Consider the following 19812-nt stretch of genomic DNA (forward strand, 5'->3'; position numbering starts at 1 on the left):
CAAAGGATGAGAAAGTAGGAGTGAGCAAAACCAAAAATTAAATCGAATCGAATTAAATTTTATCTATTTAATTTAATCTATTTGGTTTAATTTGATTTAAGAATTCTTAAACTAAATAAATTGAATCGATCAAATTATATATATTTTTTCTTTATATTTTTAAAAATGTGAATAAATTTTCTTCTAGGTGAGTAAGAAATATCTTTTTATCACTTACAATAGTAGTATTTTTTTGTTTAATGTGATGTTCTAATTTTTTATTTCTGTAATTTAGTTTTTAATACAATGGTATTGAGTCTTATTAATTTTTCATGAATTATGATATAATATTGATATTTTTTGTTGTTGGGCCTTCAACATTAAGAAAAAAAATTGGATAAAAAAATATATAAATAATCAGACTTCTTAAACCCCAATCAAAACTATAAACCAAATAGATCAATCAAACTGAACCATTATAACTCGGTTTGGTTTTAATTCGATTCAGTTATGCATTTTAATTTGATTCAATCCAAATTTGTTATATAATTCAGTCAATTAATTTTTTAAAAAAATAAAATTGAATTGATTCACCCCTATAAGAAAGTAGGAAAAGTTAAAAGTCAAAAGGTAGGAAGATATTTGTACGTTAATATTGGGAAGGGGATCGGCGCCTTAGCATTTTGTGCGTTAGATCATGCAGAGTTGATTATTACCGCAAAAAGGCAATGAATACTAATAGCAATAGTTGAAGCATAATTGAGAATGCTAATCCAAGGAAGCTTATTAATTATCATGAAAAGTTAAAAAGCAAGGAGCTGGCTAGTGGTGCTTTTTCTTTTTAAGAGTTTCACATGCCAAGTGAGCCCAGATGCCGCTGCACAATATGATTGTATTCACGAATTCTCTCTGTGGGGTGCACATCAGCACATGCACTCATCCACTCTTGAATCTACCCTAACTTGCCCTGTAAAAACAAAACCCACTTCTCTTGCAATATCAAAATTCAAAATTAGCTCCAGCTTCTGCCTCAAGTTTCATGTTTTATTTTCATCATCTCACAGCGTTCATCATAGTGGTGACATTTAGGCTTCGGGATCCACGCACTACAGATAAAGAATTAGTCATCCCAGCAATTATGATATATATATATATATATATATAATAATTGCTATATTTCTGTGAGATATATATATATATATATATATGAAAAAAATTTACTGTACCAAAAAAAAAACTCGAGTTTAGAAATTTAAATGGGAAAGGAAGCCTAACCTTAACTTCAACGATAATTGGTCGGTTGGGTTGCCAAAATTTGCGGTGAGGTGGGATCAGACTTTTTGTGAGGAATAGTTGACTGTATAATTAATTAATGGGATGTTAGATGAGCAACATAAAAAAATATCAGGGCAAGAGAGCAGTCTCTCTCTCTCTCTCTCTCTCTCTCTCACACACACACACGCAGAGACACTTGTAAAGGGAGAGGAATAACCAGCATTACAGAGAAGAATGATGAAAGATTGGCACTCCTGGGTCCCTTAATGGCTTTAAGACTTTTTGGACCAACCAAACCATGATGAAAGGTGAAAGAATAGTAATCTCTTGCTTCTCGTATTCCCCTCCCACTCATATTTCCTGTTATAATTAATCTATATTTCTGCAGCTGATATTGTCTCTTCGTGTGCTTTAATTTCACAGAACAAAAATACCCCGGATAGAAGTAAAGCAACAGCGATATTTCTGGAGCATAAAGATACCAGATGCTTGTTGCGTTTCTTTTCTTGTTTCGAAGCTGATATAACTTTGGCAAAGCAATCCATTCCCACGAGTCTTGTCTGGTGATGCCTTTAATTTCATTCAACATTGGATGCCGAAGGAAATGCCTAGTCGCGCTCATTGATTTGAGAAAGTAACAGTTCTAGACTGGCTCGCAAAAGCATCATATGTGCCTTTTTTCGTATTAAGATATGATGAGAACAGGGTCATTCTTAGTTTTCCTTGTAATTAACTATTAACCATTCATATTAATTCAATAACGAGCTGTCCAATTATGGGGCATGATGACCTTAATTTGCAACCCTTAACTGGCATCCTCATGGGGAAGAGGGGAGAGGAGTTTTCAAATCCAGATCCAGGATTAAAGTTCACGAGCTTTTTTTTTTTTTTTTATCAATTCGAAAAGCTTTATATTTTTGATATGTGGTCTGCTTTAAACAGCATATAATTGAGTGCTCAAAAGAGGAAACAGAACCCACCTTGGTCTAAAAAGATTGCATGCTTCGCAAGGAAGCTGATGGAGACCGTTATCTTGACGGATAAAAACTTTACTCGCCATTTGGACCATTTGTTACGCATTCTAAGTCATCTGATTCTGACAATTCAACTCCCTTGGATTCACCACTCGGGTAAATCTCTTAATGAAAAAATGAAGGTTGTATTTCCTGTCCAGTTCTTATGTGTCAGTTGCAAATTCTGATTTGTTTGATGGGATGTTAATTTCGCGTGTATGGCTTAAACCATCACCAGTAAGAAAACGTTTGTGATGAGGGAGTTGTAGAACATGAAGGATTATCGCGTGCCATTAGCTTGCATTTATTTACAGATGATGAATTAGGGCATCAGTTGGTTCTATTGTATGTTATATATACGAAAAATGTGAATACTATATCTTGTCATAGACTTTATAATTGAAAAGCATGATTGATCAAACTCATAAAACCCTAACTAAAGGAGGATCTTTGTAAAACAAAGTTTAGATTATATTATACCAGGGTGTGTTTATTCTTTGTTGCTCCTGATTTTTTATTGCGAACAATTTGTTCACATTTTAAAGTCCCTCTAAATTGAAAGTTCTGCCAAATGGAACCGGAAGGGAGCCAGCCAGAATAGCATAGATAAGGTTGAGAGACAACGAAGCAAACTTAAAACGGGTCACGTCACGTTCATTCACGGCAAGCCCAAGGTGCCCCTTCTCATGTAGTTCCATTACACTCTCATTTAATGCAAGGAAGAACAGAGGAACCTATATACAAATTCGGTGGACTGCCGACGGTCAAGGGAGCGTCCATGTGTGACCAAAATTAAACATTTAGCAAATCAGATCGAATAACTATTAGCTTCCACATAAACAAGCTCAAATCTCTCAATTTTCATGAGGCTAATAAAAGAGACCTATTTTCTTCCATGTCATCCTTCAAAAGAAACGAGTAACATTACCCTTGGAGATCTCGTTTACCACTTCAGCTAAATTACTGGCCAAAATCTTATTTTTGAACACGTCATTTTAGCAAATCTTGACACCTCTAAGGATGCCATCTACCTTCTCCCGTTGCTGTTAACAGTAATGTCTTATCTTCTACTAAGAATTTAAGAACATTGCATGAACACTCATTGCGCTCAACACTGCTTCTAGATTGTAACCCTTGGATCCCAAAACATCTAGACCCACCGAGTATCATGGAAATATAAACTCCACCGGTGTGGACACCTGACCAATTTTTGCATCCAAAATGTGTTTTCCCCACATTTAATCCACCACATGACCTATTTGCCCGCAAGTTATTATAAAAAGAGTTTTGAAAGCTGAGTAATATTACCCGACTTCTAAGAGAAAGGAAACGGTCATTAATTAGGTGATATGGGTCCCACACAAATGTCTAGGTGGCATACACATGACATTTATGTGGCAAACAAGTCAAATAAAATTTTTTTTTTTTTTTTAAAAAAAACTACTCCCTCCCTCTTTGTCAACCTCAACCGGCTTCCCCTTCCTCGTCCTCCTCCCTTTCTTTTCCCTAGGAGTGAAAAACGACGGGAGCAATGGCACCAAAGCTAAGTAAGATCACCATTAATCAGAACACTTCATTCAACAAGAAAATGCAACAAGGAGCTAAAGAAACAAATAAGCCCGATCGTACCATTCAAGGGCATTTACAAGACCGAAGAATCACCACACCCAAAGAAAAGCTAGTGAAAATGCCAGAAAGAAGAGGCAAATTCATATGTGGCACAATAATCTGATGGGGTAAGAAGAGGGTCCAAAATGAGAGAGAGAGAAAGAAAGCGATGTTGGGGTTTGAAAAAACAAACAAGTCCAGATCATGTTCATGCCATTCATTCCTTTCTTCCTAGCGTCCGTTCGTGTTCGTACTCGTCCATTCCTTTCTTCCTTGCATATGTTCCCTCTTCCCCTCCAGCTTGCATACCCATCTGCCACCAGTCCGCTGTCGTTCGACTTGTCTAGATGGTGTTCATGACGTTTGACCCATCGATATCTCTTATATGCATGCCATCACCCAAATCGTGTGTTGTTCGACCTCTTGTTTGTGTCTTCATCGATCACAGGTTCCAGCTGGAATCCTGTAGGGAGGAAGCGATGAATACGAGTTAATGCCGGCTGCAACCGAGAGGCTGCCGGTTTATGATATATTAAGGAAGGGCATGCTGAAATACTTCAACAAGAACCTTGGAGAAGAGATTGATGGTGCAGAAGGTGAGGAAGACGAAGAATCACGATAGAGAGATGAAGTAGAGAGAAGACAAAGAAGAATGGTTAAATCCAATCAGCATTTTAATTCTGATCAGAGTGAAGTCCAATCAGATTTTCAAACGGTTTGGATAGGTAGGTGAAAAATACTACATTTTAATTAAAAGTACTACACCAAATAGTTTAAGATTCTAGGTGTTGTTTGAAAAATATTTCAGAGACAAAAATGCCCCATCAATGCTAATGAGATTCAACCACTCGATCCCAATTACAAAGTGACCCAAAAGAAAAATCATTAACATCTTGAAGTGAATGAAGGCCAATATGGTAGATTTCTAACTCCTTGCTTCGTTAGAATGTAAAACCAGACTCCGACAAGACAAATACTCGTTCTGATCATCAAACCGCGTGTCTACAGAATGCAGTATGCCAAGCAGTGAGTGATAACTAATATTCGAGATGAACAGATTATTAAACTGTTGCTTGCTTGGTAAAGACGAGCACGTAATTGCACCACTCATCATCCTTATCGTCATTATCACTTCATATAATTATCCTTCAGTCCAGCTGCTAAGACAATGATTTCGCACCACCTTGAAGAGGGAGAAGCCTCTACTTTAATTCAGATTATGTGAGAACAACAGAAAACAACTAAAATACAAAAAGAATAGGACTTCTCATCTCACTTCTCTAAAAGATTAAAAGAATGATTAGCCAGCTGGACTAATTTGTGTATCAGAACAATACTATCATCGCGCAAGCTGACCATGATCCATCATCACAATGTATGAGTTTGTGGATCAGAAGGGAAGAGTGAAACAAGAAAACGGTGTATCATTTCAAAGCTGGTGAATGTGATTGCAGCAGCTGGGGTTGTCCTCAACAGGTTTGTTGCACACCCACGGTAAAATCCAGGTAGGCCATCTTGCTGAAACACCTTCTGAATGCAGTCAACCATACCAGAATACCGCCTCTCCGAGTGGTATCCTTGCTCTTGCAATCTAGATCGTATAACCTGTGAATAGAAAAGAAAAATGTTACTTTCCAACACTTACCAGTCATTTCCATAACCAATTTAGATCCAGAATAATGACTTCATCAGTCCTACCCCAACCAAAGAAACAAGCCTTTCTAAGGTGACGATGAAATGAAACTCAAAATTTTCAAGAAATAGCTAAATGTATACTGTAAAATCAGTACATTCCATTATGCTATAAACATTGAAAATGGATTCTAGACCATCTTTCTAAGTCGATACCCTTTCATTCATCATGCCACAAGATTAGGCAATTAGAAGTTTATCGTGTTAATCCATAAATAAATTCAACTACATAACCCATTCAGCAACATACCTCATGCGGATATGTTAAGGTGGATGCAAAAATTTTTGAAACTGATGACGCAATTGCAACATCACGAGCACCAAGCTTGTCTGTGGCTTTGTTATCTGACTCAAAAAAATGATCCCATGAAGTAAGTGCCACAACTTTAAGCGCTCACGAAAGGACAATTAATGGCTAGAAATCACCTTGGTTTGCCAAATAACATTTTATTTTCTCGTATGTTGGAAACTGAATGGCAACATGACTAATACCAGCGAGAGCAGGTACAAGGCCGCTGTACAAGATGAAGAAAAATATTAGACGTCATAAAATAAGATTACTATCTGTAAAGAAATAAACATCAACTATGCTGTTGCATTCACCACACACAACCTGTACAGCCCCCGAATGCCCTCCTCGTGAGCAATTCTCCTCAGAGCAGATAGTGTGCTCCTATAGGGCACAACTGCAGATCTCATTCCCTGGGTCTGCATTAAAATAAAAAATAAAATAAGAAAGGAGAGCACACTCGTTATAAAAGATACATACATGCACTGATGTGAAGCAAGGTACAGAAAATGTCAACCCCTAGTCTTAGTGGCCCATTATGAATCCAACACACAATACATACAAGCAAAATAAAGTTCACAGATGCTACTATAGGAATGTTCGCATGCTTGAAAATACCAATAGGAATGGTTGCTTGCTTAACAAATGAAATGCTCATAGATTTTTCCCATATAATAATTACATACGCGTGTCCAAAGTTGTGCTCCATAACCAATATATTGAAAACAAACAAACAATAAACCACTAATAGCATATCTCTAAGCAATAAACACTCAGTGGAACCGACAAATTAAGTCAAATAAATGTAATAGCATATTCATATTGATGATAATACAACAAGTTGCAGCAAAAAATGAAGGGACACACTTGAAGTCTGGTCTTGACAACCCAAAGTGGATTTGTAGCAATGGTAGTCGCAGCCCCAGCACCAGAAGCAGCTAGCATATTAGCTCCAATTGGGAGATGATGGTGTTCATCTGCAAATATATATATAAAATGGCCTTTAAACATTCATACATCTATAAAAATGAATTTGATTGGCAGCACCTGGCAAGCTTAAGAACAGAACAATAGAAAGCATTTTATCAACCAAAAAAAAAAAATTATGCTTAAACAAATCTCTTGTTAACCCCAACAGGAAAAGAAAAATAACCAATAAAGGACTAACCATTGGAACAGAGAAGGCTCTTAAACTGCTCATAAATGGTAAAATAAACCTGAAAGTTAATAAATTGAAACAAGTAAAATACAAGCTGACAAAATCAGCATTCTACTTTCCCAAAAACAGTGGAAACGGGCTCACACAAGCAAAGAAAAGAGATTTGTAGAGTCAATAAAATCTATAATGCAACTGTAGGCCAATCTAGTGCAGGAAATATTGACATCCAGCAGGCCTAAGCTTGATGATCACTTATATTCGTTTGTTTTCTATTTTAAGATGAACCCTTGGACCCTCTCTTCCATCATGCACACACACAAAAACAGCAAGAAATCAGAGGAATTCTATCACGTAACTTAATCAATCAAAACAGCTATAATCAGAGGTTGGCAGGATTATACTTCATAATTTATAAGGTTAACTCAATACGAAGCCACCATTAATGCTACTACAACAAGCATTAATTAAATATTTATCTCCATGGCTCACCAACTTCAGTTCAAATTGCTAGTTTATATACTCAGCCAACAACTAGACATTTCAGAGTGAGCCTCGGGTATTTACGGAGTTGGAACGAAAATTTGTTTAATGACTAGTCATCATACAAATCAGAGGGTGAGAACAAGCTTTCAAGAAAAAGAAAGAAATAGACTTACCGCCCAGTTTGGGAGTAGAGCCAGCACAGTTGGAGCCAGACCGCGGTACATGCCACGAAACCCCTCCTTGTGAAATATTTGTTCCAAGCTACCAACTATTAGACTGCCTGACAAGTGACAACAGACACACCCGATCTGTTTCAGATGAACCATCGAAATTCAAGTAATCTAATCCAGTCGTTCGACTAACGAGCTCTTACAAGTTGCAATGGGACTCTAGCGCGGGTATTCTTATTATGTAACAAATACAGATAAGCGGTGCTCCAAATCTAGGAACCATGACTCAAAACTGAAATTCTAGAAGGAATAGACAAGACAAATCTTATTTATGATCTGCAGAATACGCCCTCCATTCTCTTGTTTTGCTAATTAAAAAAAGATTATTGTGAATGAAATAAATCAGTACAGTACAGGAGATACCTTTAATACTTCCATTAGCGAGCTGTGGCAGCCCATGAACCTGAAACCTGGTTTTGATGACGTCTAATGGACATACAAACGTGGCAGCAATAACTCCTGCATCCGTTTAAATGTATTCTCTATGTAATATCTCAGATGGCGTGTCCGACGAAAACAAATAAGAAAACCACGAGATTGTACAGAATTAAAAAAAAAAAAAGGAGTCGTATATATGAATGCATTGGTAAAAGAACACGCACCGGCAGCGGCACCGGCCCCAGCATTGCAGAGAATAACCCTGGAAGCAGGGACATGAGTATCAGCGGACATAGCTGGTGAATTGGACGATACTATACGGAAAAGAAGCCAAATTTCTGGGGGAATAAAAAGGGTCCTCTCTCTGGAGGGCGTTGGAGGAGAAACAGGGTTGCATGGCAAGAGGCTAAGTTGGGGTAGAAAGGGTGGGAAACAAAGAAAAAATTGGGATTGGCTTCGGTTAGGGGGAAGAAGATCAGATTAGGGTTCGATAAGATCGAAGAGAAGGAGGGGGTAGCTCCTGGTGGTCCATGTTGTGACGATGCGGGGAGTCAAAGCGGGAGAAGTAGTCGATGCGTGGCGCTACGCTTCTCCCTTCCCCTGGCATCACCAATTGCCAGCACTCGATCTACATCACCAGTTATCCCAGTGTTCCTGAAATGGGCCTCGCTATTTTATTATTTGCAGCCGAAACTTGGAAGAAAAGTCGCCTCCTCTTCTGAACAGATTAGCGGGCCTAATTTTGGGCTTCCCGGCGTATTTCTGGGTCAAAGCTATTATTAAAATTAGAAATATACTGCGACAACTCATGTTTCGCATATTTATTCATTTCCTCAATTGAGTGAGTTGACCAAATTTGCACATCTAATAAATTGGGAGAAGAGACACGTCATCTTTTATGACCTAAATTGATGCAGCTGTCAAAATCAAGAAATTTATCAGCACGCCTTATGGACGTGCCATTAGAGCTAAATAAAACTGAATCAAAATTAAAAGTCTAACCAAATCAAATTAAATTTTATTTATTTAATTCAATTTATTTAATTTTTTGGTTCACTTCAATTTTTTTTAAAAAAAATAATTGATTAGTTCAATTCAATTTAAATTTTTTTAACTAAATAAACTAAATCAATTAAATTATATATATTTTATTTTCATATTTTTAAAAATGTGAATGAATTCTCACTTAGATAAGTAAGAAATATTTTTCTATCACTTACAATAGTATTATGTTTTTGTTTAATATGATTTTTAAATTTTTTATTTTTATAATTTAATTTTTAATACAATAATATTAAATTTTATTAATTTTTTCATTGATTATGGCATAAAATTGTTATGTTTTTTCTTGGGCCTTCAATATCAAGAAAAAAATTGGATAAAAAAATGTAAAAACAATTAGATTTCATAAGCTTAAATTAAATCATATGAATCGAATGGTCTAATTGAATCAAACTATTATAATTTGACTTGATCAAATATTTTTATTTAATTTAATTTAAATTTTTTATATAATTTGATCGATCAATCTTAAAAAATTAAAACCGAAGTAATCAAATGCTCACCCTTTGTACCACCATGTACTCTTGTTAATTGTATAAATTTATGTATTAAATAGCAAAATAGAACCTACCAACTGTACTTGCTGTTATTAACGGTGGACGAACTTTGCAGAATAGGCTGACAATATGAGCAAGATATAGTGATGTTAACTAAAAATGGAAAAATCACTGTGAAGGCCTTTTGAAACATTTTATTTACATGAGAGAGCAAGATGATTCTTAATTTATTAAAATATTAAAAATCAAACCCATTATTAAGTCCGCGGAGGTTAGAAGTCAAGAATTAAGAGTTCAATAAAAATTGAATCAAGAACAAATTAAAATCAAATTGATTATAATAAAATAATATAATTTAAATAAAAATCCATTAATTCTCGATACACTTATTCATATCTAAGATTTAATATCTTATACAACATATGAAAATAGTTTTAACAATAATAAAAAAACACAACAACATTACTCTAAATTAATCAAAGATAATATAATATAAGAAATATAAAAAATAACATTGAAATAAATTAAAAATTGATTGCTTTCCCAACGCAAGTCCACAATTTGGAAGGCAATATGTAAATATATATTAGGTTCTATTCGTCCCATCACACGGGTGCGCACGTACATTGCACACAATTTTTTGTTATTTTAATATTCTTAAAGTATAAAATAGTAATTCCACATTTTATAGTAATTTGTTAAAATTTCAAAGGCTTCACGAGCTCCAATATTTTCTTTGCCTATGTTTTGTAGGTTTGAATCCCTCCACCGTTGATATTTCATTTTAGTTTTGCCGGTCGCACTTTCTGTTGTTTTCTTTCTTTCCTGCTTGTTTATCTTCTTTCTTCCTCTTCTTCTGCCGTCTTCTTTCTTCATATTCTTATTTTGTCTTCTTCTTTCTTCATCTTCTTCAATCTTCTGGTGGGCGAGCAGACAACTAGCGCCAAGAGACAAGGTGAGGCACGAACGTTTGCAGTCACAGAAGAGCCACTGCTTAGGGATGACGGACGACAGATGAGAGCTGAGAAGAGACCAAGCGATCAAGAGATGAAGGTCGAAGAACTGAAGTCGGGTTAATTCCGGGTCCCCGAGTTAGCTTGGGAGCTTAATCCACATTAAAACAAAAAATGAAACTGGACATGCAGTCGAGCCGCCGGTTTGATCAATCGGTTCGGTCTAATTTTAAAAACAATAAAATTCACTTTACACACCAATAAATCAAGATGCGATTAAATTTTAGTGTTAAAAGATAAAATTATTCTTCATTTTTAATATAAAAAAAGTTCTCCTTATCATCGCCAAGCTGGTGAGGAAGACAAATTAATTTATTTTTTTAAGGTGGCCCAAAAGATATTTGAACCCGCATCTACAATCAAAAAATAGTTAATCACTAGGTTGGCAATTCCTTCAATTTATATATTTTTAACTTTATTTTTATTTTTCATGTCAATACTTATCAAGAGTTTAATAATTACTTCTCATCTTATAAATGATTACTTATTAAATTATTAATGAAATTTGTTAAAATTTTATTATATACTGATTTTTATAAATATTTACTTGTTTTTATTGCAAATAATAATAAGTATCTATTGATAATTTCACAAGTAATCACTTATGAAATAATAAGTCCCATTGCTAGCTTTGAAATTTTTTTTTTAATAATTTGACAAGGATATTTCAATAGAATAATAAGGTCATATAAAATTTTGACCTGCCAATATGAACTTGTTAAATAAACAATGCAAATTGTCATAGATATTTTAGTTTGTTTTCACTCTCCATACTAATGTTTTTTAGGACCTTAATGGTCACTTGTCATTTTGTAAATAGTTCTATGTTAAATTATCGATTGGAGACTTGTTAAATTTTTTAATATCTATTAGTTTTTATAAATGTTTATTTATTTTTATTATCAAAAATGACAAGTCTTCATTGAAAATTTAATATGTAACTATTTGTAAAATGATAAATTTTATTGCCAGCTTTAAACAAATTTCTTGATAATTTGACAACAAAAAATTTAGTAAAATAATAAATTCATATAAGCTTTTAATATGTAAGCTTTTGATAATAAAAACAAGTAAATATTTATAAAAATCACTCTATATTAAATTTTTTTAACAAGTCCTCATTGTTAATTTAACAATTAGCTATTTATGAAATGACAAGTCCTACTACTAGTTTTAAAAAATTTTCTTGATAATTTGACAAGTAAAATTAAGTAAAATAACAAGTTTACATAAGCTTTTGACATGTACTATTTTGGTAATAAAAATAAGTAAATATTTATAAAAATCAATGCATATTAAATTTTTTTAACAAGTTTCATTTGTAATTTAACAAGTAGTCATTTACGAAATAACAAGTAACTATTAAGCTCCTGACAAATATTATCATAGAAAGTGAAAACAAAGTAAAGTATATATAAAAATTTACATTGTTCATTTAACAAGTTCATATTGATATGTGAAAAGATTATATAAACTTGTTATTTTACTAAATTTTACTTGTCAAATATTAATAGAAATTTTGAAAGTTAGTAATGGGAATTTTTACTTTATAAATGGTTAATTGTTAAATTAATAATAGGAACTTGTTAAAGAAATTTAATACTGAGTAGTTCTTATAAATATTTATTTATTTTTATTACTAAAAGCTTATATGAACTTGTTATTTTATTAAAATTTACTTATTAGAGTATTAAGAAAATTTTTCAAAACCAATAATACGATATTTCATTTCACAAATAATTATTTATTAAATTATTAATATGTATTTATCATTTCACAATTAAAAGAAATACTTAAAGTTAGTAACGGGACTTGCCACTTTTATAAATAATTATTTATTAAATGTTCAATGAAAACTTGTAATTTTTTTAAATAAAATAAGTAAATATTTATAAAAAGCAGTGTATATTAACATATTTAACAGGTTCTATTAATAATTTAATGAGCAGCTATTTATAAAATGACAAGTGATCATTAAATTCCTGATAAGTATTAATATAAAAAGTGAAAATAAAGTTAAAAATATATATAAATATTTGTATTATATAATTGAAAGAAATTATCAATCTAATGGCTTACTATCTTTTTGGTAGTTAAGAGAATGTGAGCTCAAACCCCCTGACCATCTTAAAAAAATTAATCTGTCTCCCTTATCAATTCAGCACCAAAGTTTTGGTGAGCGGTCTAGCCACCGATGATAGTGGGAAAATTTTCTTTTCAAAAAAGGAGAGATAATTTTATTTTTTCATACTAAAATTTAATTATATTTTAGTTCATTAGTCTTGTAAATTGAATTTATAATCCTTTTATCCTTTTTTGTAAATAAAATGTTTCAGATGTCCTTTACTGTGGTTTTCCCAATAAAAATGAAGATGAGGTAAAAATATAAAAATAAAACTGAGACACCAAATTTGGATTTTTGCTTAATCTTCTCAAAAATGATCTTGCTAGCACTTGAATGAATTCAAATTTGCAATCTACTACGGGATTATGATTTGATCTAGATGATAGAAGGAAACCAGGACTCAAACATTTCAAGGCGCATTCAATAAACTATCACTCACTTGCCATAGTTACTAGTCTCAATTTCGCTTGAAATTACAAGCTTAACATTGTTGGTATGCATACTTTAATACTTGTCACTTAAAGTCATTATCGCCAAACTGTTGTTCGCAAATGGCAACGTAAATTGGTATGATGTAATTACGAGAAGAGAATTAGATATGAATAGATTGCCAGATAAAGACACGAGAGGAAGCCACTAATATATGAGTAAAAAGTGAAAAAGCAGGCCGAAGTGTTGTCTAGTCTTAGGCACGGCCCAGCTAAGACGTCAGGGCCCCATCGACTATTTGAGAAACTGTTGGTACACAGTCTGCACTATTACAGAATATTTCGCATGCTATTGAAAAACTGTCATGCGTGTTTTGATTTTAAATAAAATAAATAAATCTCAAACAGAAAATTTCGTACTTGAAAAGCGTGACCGACTGGAGCGAGGGAGGAGGGCGATGAAGAAGAAGAAATGGGCGTCCGTTGAAGAGTTAAGATTGAAGCAGAAGTCGAGGTTCGGCTATGTGTGAAATGATGGGAGATAGGAGATTTGTCTGCTTCTGATGATTCATGGCGCATTATTCAGGGGAGGGAAATATGCAGTACGACTATACGAGAAAGAGGAAATTCCTTAGACGCCCCCAGGATTAGCAAACAGGAAGGCTATTTTCCTGGAGACTCAAAATGCATCTTCGTATTTCCAGAAGGTTCAAATTCAATACCACGCCTCACATCTAATGCTCAAAGCTTTGATGCAGGAATTATCACTGACCAAACATGCCCACTAATACCTCCTCCATCTCTTGAAAGACCCCAGCATCATAACTCCCAATACCCCCTTCGAGGGAAGAAATTAGCAGCACGATAAATGAGCCTTTAAACCTATCTTTTGCCAATCAATGTAACATTCTATAGATTTAAACTCAATTGATTAAGTTTAATGAGAATAATTAGGTAAATTATTATAGTGTGGCTATAGAGATTTAATTCATGTAATCGATTGTAATTTCAACTCTAAATGCGAGTTTAAAGTAAAGTTGGGCCATTCGAATATCAAAGGTGGAGAAGAATTAAAGAAGAATCCTCTGTGCCACTCGCTGTGCATGAGGAGTATTCGCTGCGACGCACAAAGGCAAAACCCTGAGGAACAGCCTATTTGTGCCATGTGCCATGGTGTGAGCCATGACGCATGGCTAATTTTTACATAATTGGGTTCGTATTTGTGTAAAAAATCAAAAGAGAGGAGTGAAGGAAAATGAGAGAACACTCATTGTTTTGTTAGGGCACGAACTTAAAGACCATAGGTGATATTTTAAAGCTTCCCAACACACAGGATAAGTACATTATGCTTCTTCCCCCCCTTTCCTTCCATTTTCATGAAAGTTATAGTTAGGGTTTAAGTTAGGAGAGTAATTTTCAATCCATATGAGCTATGAGTTCGAACCCATTAGCTAAAATATAAATAATGGGAGTAGTTTATAGTATTTAAACCCCACATTAATGGTTTTGAGAGTTGTTGGTTGTTGAGAGTCATTAATATCCAAAAAAGACACTTAACAAGATTGGTAAGAGTGTTTGATAGCTATTAATGGTGGGTTAATGGTTCATTAATATCATTGTAAGTCATTAGAACTTAGTAAACTCATTGGGTATGATGGGTAGTGGATTTATGACTTTGATGAATCAACATCCTTATGATTTCATTATAAACTATTAGTTTTGGCACCATTCAAGCTAGTTTGAAAGCTTTAAACACTACAATGATAGTGATTAATCTCTGTTCATACTCATTTAATATAAAGAGAGTACATATATAGGTACTGAGAGACACGTGACTGTAACAGAACCTCTAAACGCACTTAACAAATTCAGTTATTCTAACTAAGCATATGCTAACTAATTATTGCTGACTTGTAATTACTCTAATAGAAAGCGGTTATTTTGAGGAGTAAACCTTTGACCTCTCAAATGTTTGAAGTAAATAAGGAAAATCTAATTTACATAGTTGTATATTAATTAATTATTTGTTGAATTTATTGATTTAAAACATGTTTGGTGTTTTGAATATCTATTGATGCAAACTTGATAATGTGTGAAATTGTTTTGAATTGTAGAAGACAATGTGCATGTTTCTACTTATGTAATTGATAAAGAATGTGTGATATTTGATATGTGGAGAATTAGGAATGTGTGACATTTGGCATGAGGAGATTAATGGATAAAGTAAATAGTGTGAATTAGATATGATATGATTAATGGTTGAATTGCATAATATGTGTCAATATGTGCATACCATGATCATTGGCGAGTGTTTCGCTTAAGGAGAGGAGTATATTGGTAAATTCACATAGTATTGGTGACTTACCATTAAAATTAAAAGCTTGCCTTAACATCGATCGTTGGAATCGAGAAGTAACCATTATCCCATAGTTGATTCAAGACTGTCCCGCTTGTTATTTAAGGGACTTGAACCTAACTAGTCTCTATCGATTCATGAGGAGACTAAATTAAGGGTATGACATCTCATGATTATTAGTATTAAGGGAAACCACGGTACATAAATAAGTGAGTTAACTCTGGCCCGGTAGCTCCTCATAAGTGAAAGGTTGGATTAGTTTGAGTTATAGATGTAGCCACCCAATAGCCACCGATTTCATATCGAAGATAACAGGAAGGTTTAAGGTTGACATTAATTATACATTTAGTCCTGGTCACATGTTTGTTATTATTATGGACCAGCATATTTTAAAGGTGCATGATTATTATTCTTGCAATCTCAAGATGTATATATTTGTGATAAATCAAATGATATGTGTTACATGCCCAATCACATGATTGTTATTATTGTGGCTAAGGCTATATTTGCTATATATGTGTATTATAGGAATTTATTATCACTTACATCCATTTTAATTGATATGCAATTGTATAGATTAAATGGACTTTAGTTATTAAGTGGTTGTACAGTACTTATCCCTCATTTTTCAATATTTTCAAGGCCCAATGCATCAGACCAAGATTGAGGAAAACATTATGAGACTTAAGATTTTGGAGTAAATCCTACTTACAAGCCTCCTTGTTTTGATTAGGTGTATTTGGATGTTGTTAATTTGCCAACTAGAACTTATACTACTATTTTAAACTATTTGCATTATCATTGTGAAAATCATGCGTATTTTGTGCCAAGAGTTAATGTGATATGATTGTAAAGTTTGTATAAGTTCAAAATACCAGTGCAAGTAAGTTAAAATGTATTTTGGTTGTTTTGGGATAAATATTTATGATTCATGCAAAATTTTATCCCTTTTGTGTTTTTGTGAATTGAGGGGTTGAGGGTTGAATTTATAATGCGTGTGTATTTGAATGGGTGTGGTGTGTTGTTTGAATTCAGAATAGTCCATTGATTATGGTCTAAAAGTTGATATAGGCTTTTGACACATGAGTGAGAGTTTGGATGCCCCACTTGTGTGTAATTATGAAAAAGAAGTGAAAATGATTGGGTGTCCAACTTTTGGTGCAAAAATAATTTAATCGTGAAACTTGTGCCATTAGCTAAAGTTAAAAAAAAAACTCTCTGTAGACACCTAAATTATCTCAATTGGACATTAGATAGAGATTTGAGACACATCAAAAGTTCATCCCTGGTGTTGTCATTTGACAGTAGAATGCTTAGCCGTGGCACACGTGCAGTTTTCTGCACAGTTCATTATTTTGAGTTTTTATGCAAATATTTGATTCTCTCTTTGATTCCCAAGCTTCTACACATATTTTAAACTCTGATTTAATATATTTAAAGTGTATGAGAGTATTTTAAATATTAAAATTTTAACACCTATTTTATAAGGTCAAATTTGTTAATCACATTGATGTTTTGGGAGATTGGGAAAAATTAGCTAAATTAAAAAAAAAACTCTTTGTAGACACCTAAATTATCTCAATTGGACGTTAGATAGAGATTTGAGACACATTTAAAGTTCATCCCTGGTGTTATCATTTGACAGTAGAATGCTCAGCCGTGGCACACTTGCAGTTTTCTGCACAATTCATTATTTTGAGTTTTTATACAAATATTTGATTCTCTCTTCGATTCCCAAGCTTCCACACATATTTTAAACTATAATTTAATATATTTAAAGTGTATGGGAGTATTTTAAATATTAAAATTTTAACATCCCATTTTATAAGGTCAAATTTGTTAATCACATTGATGTTTTAAAAGATTGGGAAAAATTAGTAAGGGTAACCTGACCTGTCTAACCTGAGTTTTACAATTAACAAGACCTGAATGCAACCAAAACCACACCATATTAGCACACTCTTTATAATCTGCATCGCATGCATCAACATCTTTCACAAGCCTGATTTCAACAAGCCACTACATATTTTTGATTTCCCTTTGTCTACTTTCACATAGACATCCAATGTATCCAGATCTTTTAAGAGACCATCACTTTCCTTAGATTATAATCACTTATAAGAAGAACCAAATTTCTCTCTCCTCTTTCCTGAAGCACCGCTGTCTAGTACTACTTTAAAATACACTCCCAGGATCTACTGCAGGAAAGAGATGTCGCCTAGAACCAAATATGGATAACATTGATCAAGAAGTCCATTTAAACTCATAGAAAAGCAAGGTGCAGCAAGCTTTTTTTCCTCAACTTTCATTATGCCTAATGAAAATGCAAACCTAAATAAATTCAATTAGACTCCAACATCCACTAGACCTTTACTTCCTACATCCTTATTAGTGCTTGGATCAATCTTTGTGATACACATAATTGGCCTTTGGATAAAGTCAGACTCTTCTTCTACAGTTTTGATGATAATAATTAATGTTGGCAACTTATACCCTTGACCTTTCCTGCTTTTCATTTCATCATGCAATGCAACATATGCCTTTACCTCTCTACCTATGAATTCAGAGCATTCGCTTTCACTTCGTTTGTCATTGCCTTATCCTCTTGCTAGTTCAGTTACCTCTTTAGAGCACACCTTGCCCCTTTACTTGAATTTCCTCTATTACAAATCCCTCCCTCACCTCCACTAGCAAAAAACACCATCTCTACTCTATCATCACTAAACTCGCCAATTTTAAAAAACCATTTTAGCCTATTAATTGACAGTCTCTTTACTAGTGACAACACCCTACTGGACTTTAGCATCAATAATGAGAAAAAATCACAAAATTTGAGCAAAAGGTATATTGAACTCACTCTACCTTTTAAAATATAACAACAAAAAGGCCTAAAGCAAATGAATGACCCTTGGACTCCCTCAAATCCAAAAAGGCTTGTGAAGTAACTGATCTAAAGCTTCCTAAAGGGCTATGAAGATCACTATCTAGAATTGCCATGAGTTGAGGAAAGCCACGATAGCCTAAAGACTTAAGCAGTTAATTAATGCTCGCTGTCTTGATTGTATTTTCTTATCTAAAACTAAAATTTCTTTTAAAGCTATTACAAACATACTTTCCTCTTTTGGCTATTCTAGTTTTGTAGGTTGTGATGTTGTTAACTATGGGGGAGGGCTAATTGTTAGTTGGTTAGCCTCTTTTGTTGTTTATGTCGTAGCCATTACCCCCCCACTTTGTTTACTATAAGCTCTCTTCTAGTACTATTAATGAACGCCTAGTATCCTTTGTTTACAGTCCTTATGTTACTTATTATCGCCACTTTCTTTGGGACTAGATCACAGCAACCTCATTTGGCATTCACCACCCTTAGTTACTTATAAAAGACCTTAATGAAGTGTCACATTATTCAGATAAAATTAGTTGCATCATTGGCTCAAGTAGATAAAAAATGTTTCAAGACTGCATTTTTAACATAGGTTTATTATTCATTCATTGGTCAAGATTGAATTTTACTTGGTTAAATTATAGAAAGGGCAAGGCCAGTGTTAAGAAACAAAATTAACTTAGCTTTTGGGAATGACCCTTATTTCCTAACCTTCCACTTCTACAGTGTGCAAAACATAGGAATTTTAGCATCAGACCACTCTCCCATGCTTTTCTCTATTTCCACCCTAATGGCTAAGTGAAAAAAAAAAACTCATTAAATTTGAACCTATATGGTTTAAGTTCAAGGAATGCTCAAAAATCATTAAGACTACCTAGAATATGGATTGTTTGGGTTCCCTAAGTTTTCGAATTCACAAAAAGTTAGCTACAACTCTATCTTCCTTGTTGAATTGGAGCAAAAGAACTACGGGACACATTCCAAGCAGAACTAATGACTTTGAAAAGGAGATCCTCTAAATCTCAAACTCTATACAAGATTTGAATGATAAATCTTTAAATGACTCTCTCTTGGAAAAGTAGCATGAGTTAGAATTATTATATGATTGTCAACATAACTTATGGAGACAACAACTTAAACTAAGATGGAACGTAGAGAGAGAGAGAAATGTAAAAATTTTTCATTCATCAGTGAGCCAAAAGAAATAAAAAAAAATCATCAGTTCTATCAAGAAAGAGGATGGAATATGGACTAATGATCAACATGAACTTCAAGCAATTGGATAGGAATGCTTTAATGACATATACTCAAGCCAAGCAACTACAAACTTCTCTAATATTCTAA

At 33.6% G+C, this 19812-nt stretch overlaps 1 protein-coding gene and 1 long non-coding RNA gene across 4 annotated transcripts; one reads left to right on the top strand and one right to left on the bottom strand.

The window, feature by feature from the left end:
* Positions 1–1402: 1402 nt before the first annotated feature.
* LOC129304771 (uncharacterized) lies at positions 1403–2049 on the top strand. Its single transcript, XR_008591770.1, has 2 exons — positions 1403–1562; positions 1678–2049. It is a non-coding gene; the product is annotated as an uncharacterized LOC129304771 (long non-coding RNA).
* A 1771-nt stretch (positions 2050–3820) lies between these two features.
* Positions 3821–8754, bottom strand: LOC129307159 (nicotinamide adenine dinucleotide transporter 1, chloroplastic). 3 transcript variants are annotated; one of them, XR_008592303.1, is made up of 10 exons: positions 8331–8754; positions 8092–8187; positions 7672–7778; positions 7025–7073; positions 6724–6833; positions 6181–6275; positions 5994–6082; positions 5818–5912; positions 4444–5480; positions 3821–4338 (listed from the first exon to the last, which is right to left on the bottom strand). XR_008592303.1 is itself a non-coding variant. In XM_054948041.1 (9 exons), the coding sequence occupies exons 1-9, from the start codon at positions 8398–8400 to the stop codon at positions 5244–5246; spliced, it is 948 nt and encodes a 315-aa protein (XP_054804016.1). In that variant the 5' UTR covers positions 8401–8754; the 3' UTR covers positions 3821–5243. The 3 variants fall into 3 exon arrangements, 2 of the variants coding, with proteins under 2 accessions (XP_054804016.1, XP_054804017.1); XM_054948041.1 differs by having other exon boundaries at positions 3821–5480; XM_054948042.1 differs by lacking the exon at positions 8331–8754 and having other exon boundaries at positions 3821–5480; positions 7672–7806; positions 8092–8178.
* Between the last annotated feature and the right edge of the window lie 11058 nt (positions 8755–19812).

This window comes from Prosopis cineraria, unplaced genomic scaffold (assembly GCF_029017545.1).
Source record: "Prosopis cineraria cultivar Desert tree isolate PC_DT_omini unplaced genomic scaffold, ASM2901754v1 PC3, whole genome shotgun sequence".
In the NCBI taxonomy this organism is placed as follows: domain Eukaryota; kingdom Viridiplantae; phylum Streptophyta; class Magnoliopsida; order Fabales; family Fabaceae; genus Prosopis; species Prosopis cineraria.

Coding starts and splice junctions, on each gene's coding strand:
- LOC129307159 (XM_054948041.1), bottom strand. CDS start 8,400: ATGTCCGCTGATACTCATGTCCCTGCTTCCAGGGTTATTCTCTGCAAT. Junction 6,834..7,024: donor GAGCCTTCTCTGTTCCAATG/GTTAGTCCTTTA, acceptor ATATATTTGCAG/ATGAACACCATCATCTCCCA. Junction 6,083..6,180: donor GGCATTCGGGGGCTGTACAG/GTTGTGTGTGGT, acceptor CATCTTGTACAG/CGGCCTTGTACCTGCTCTCG.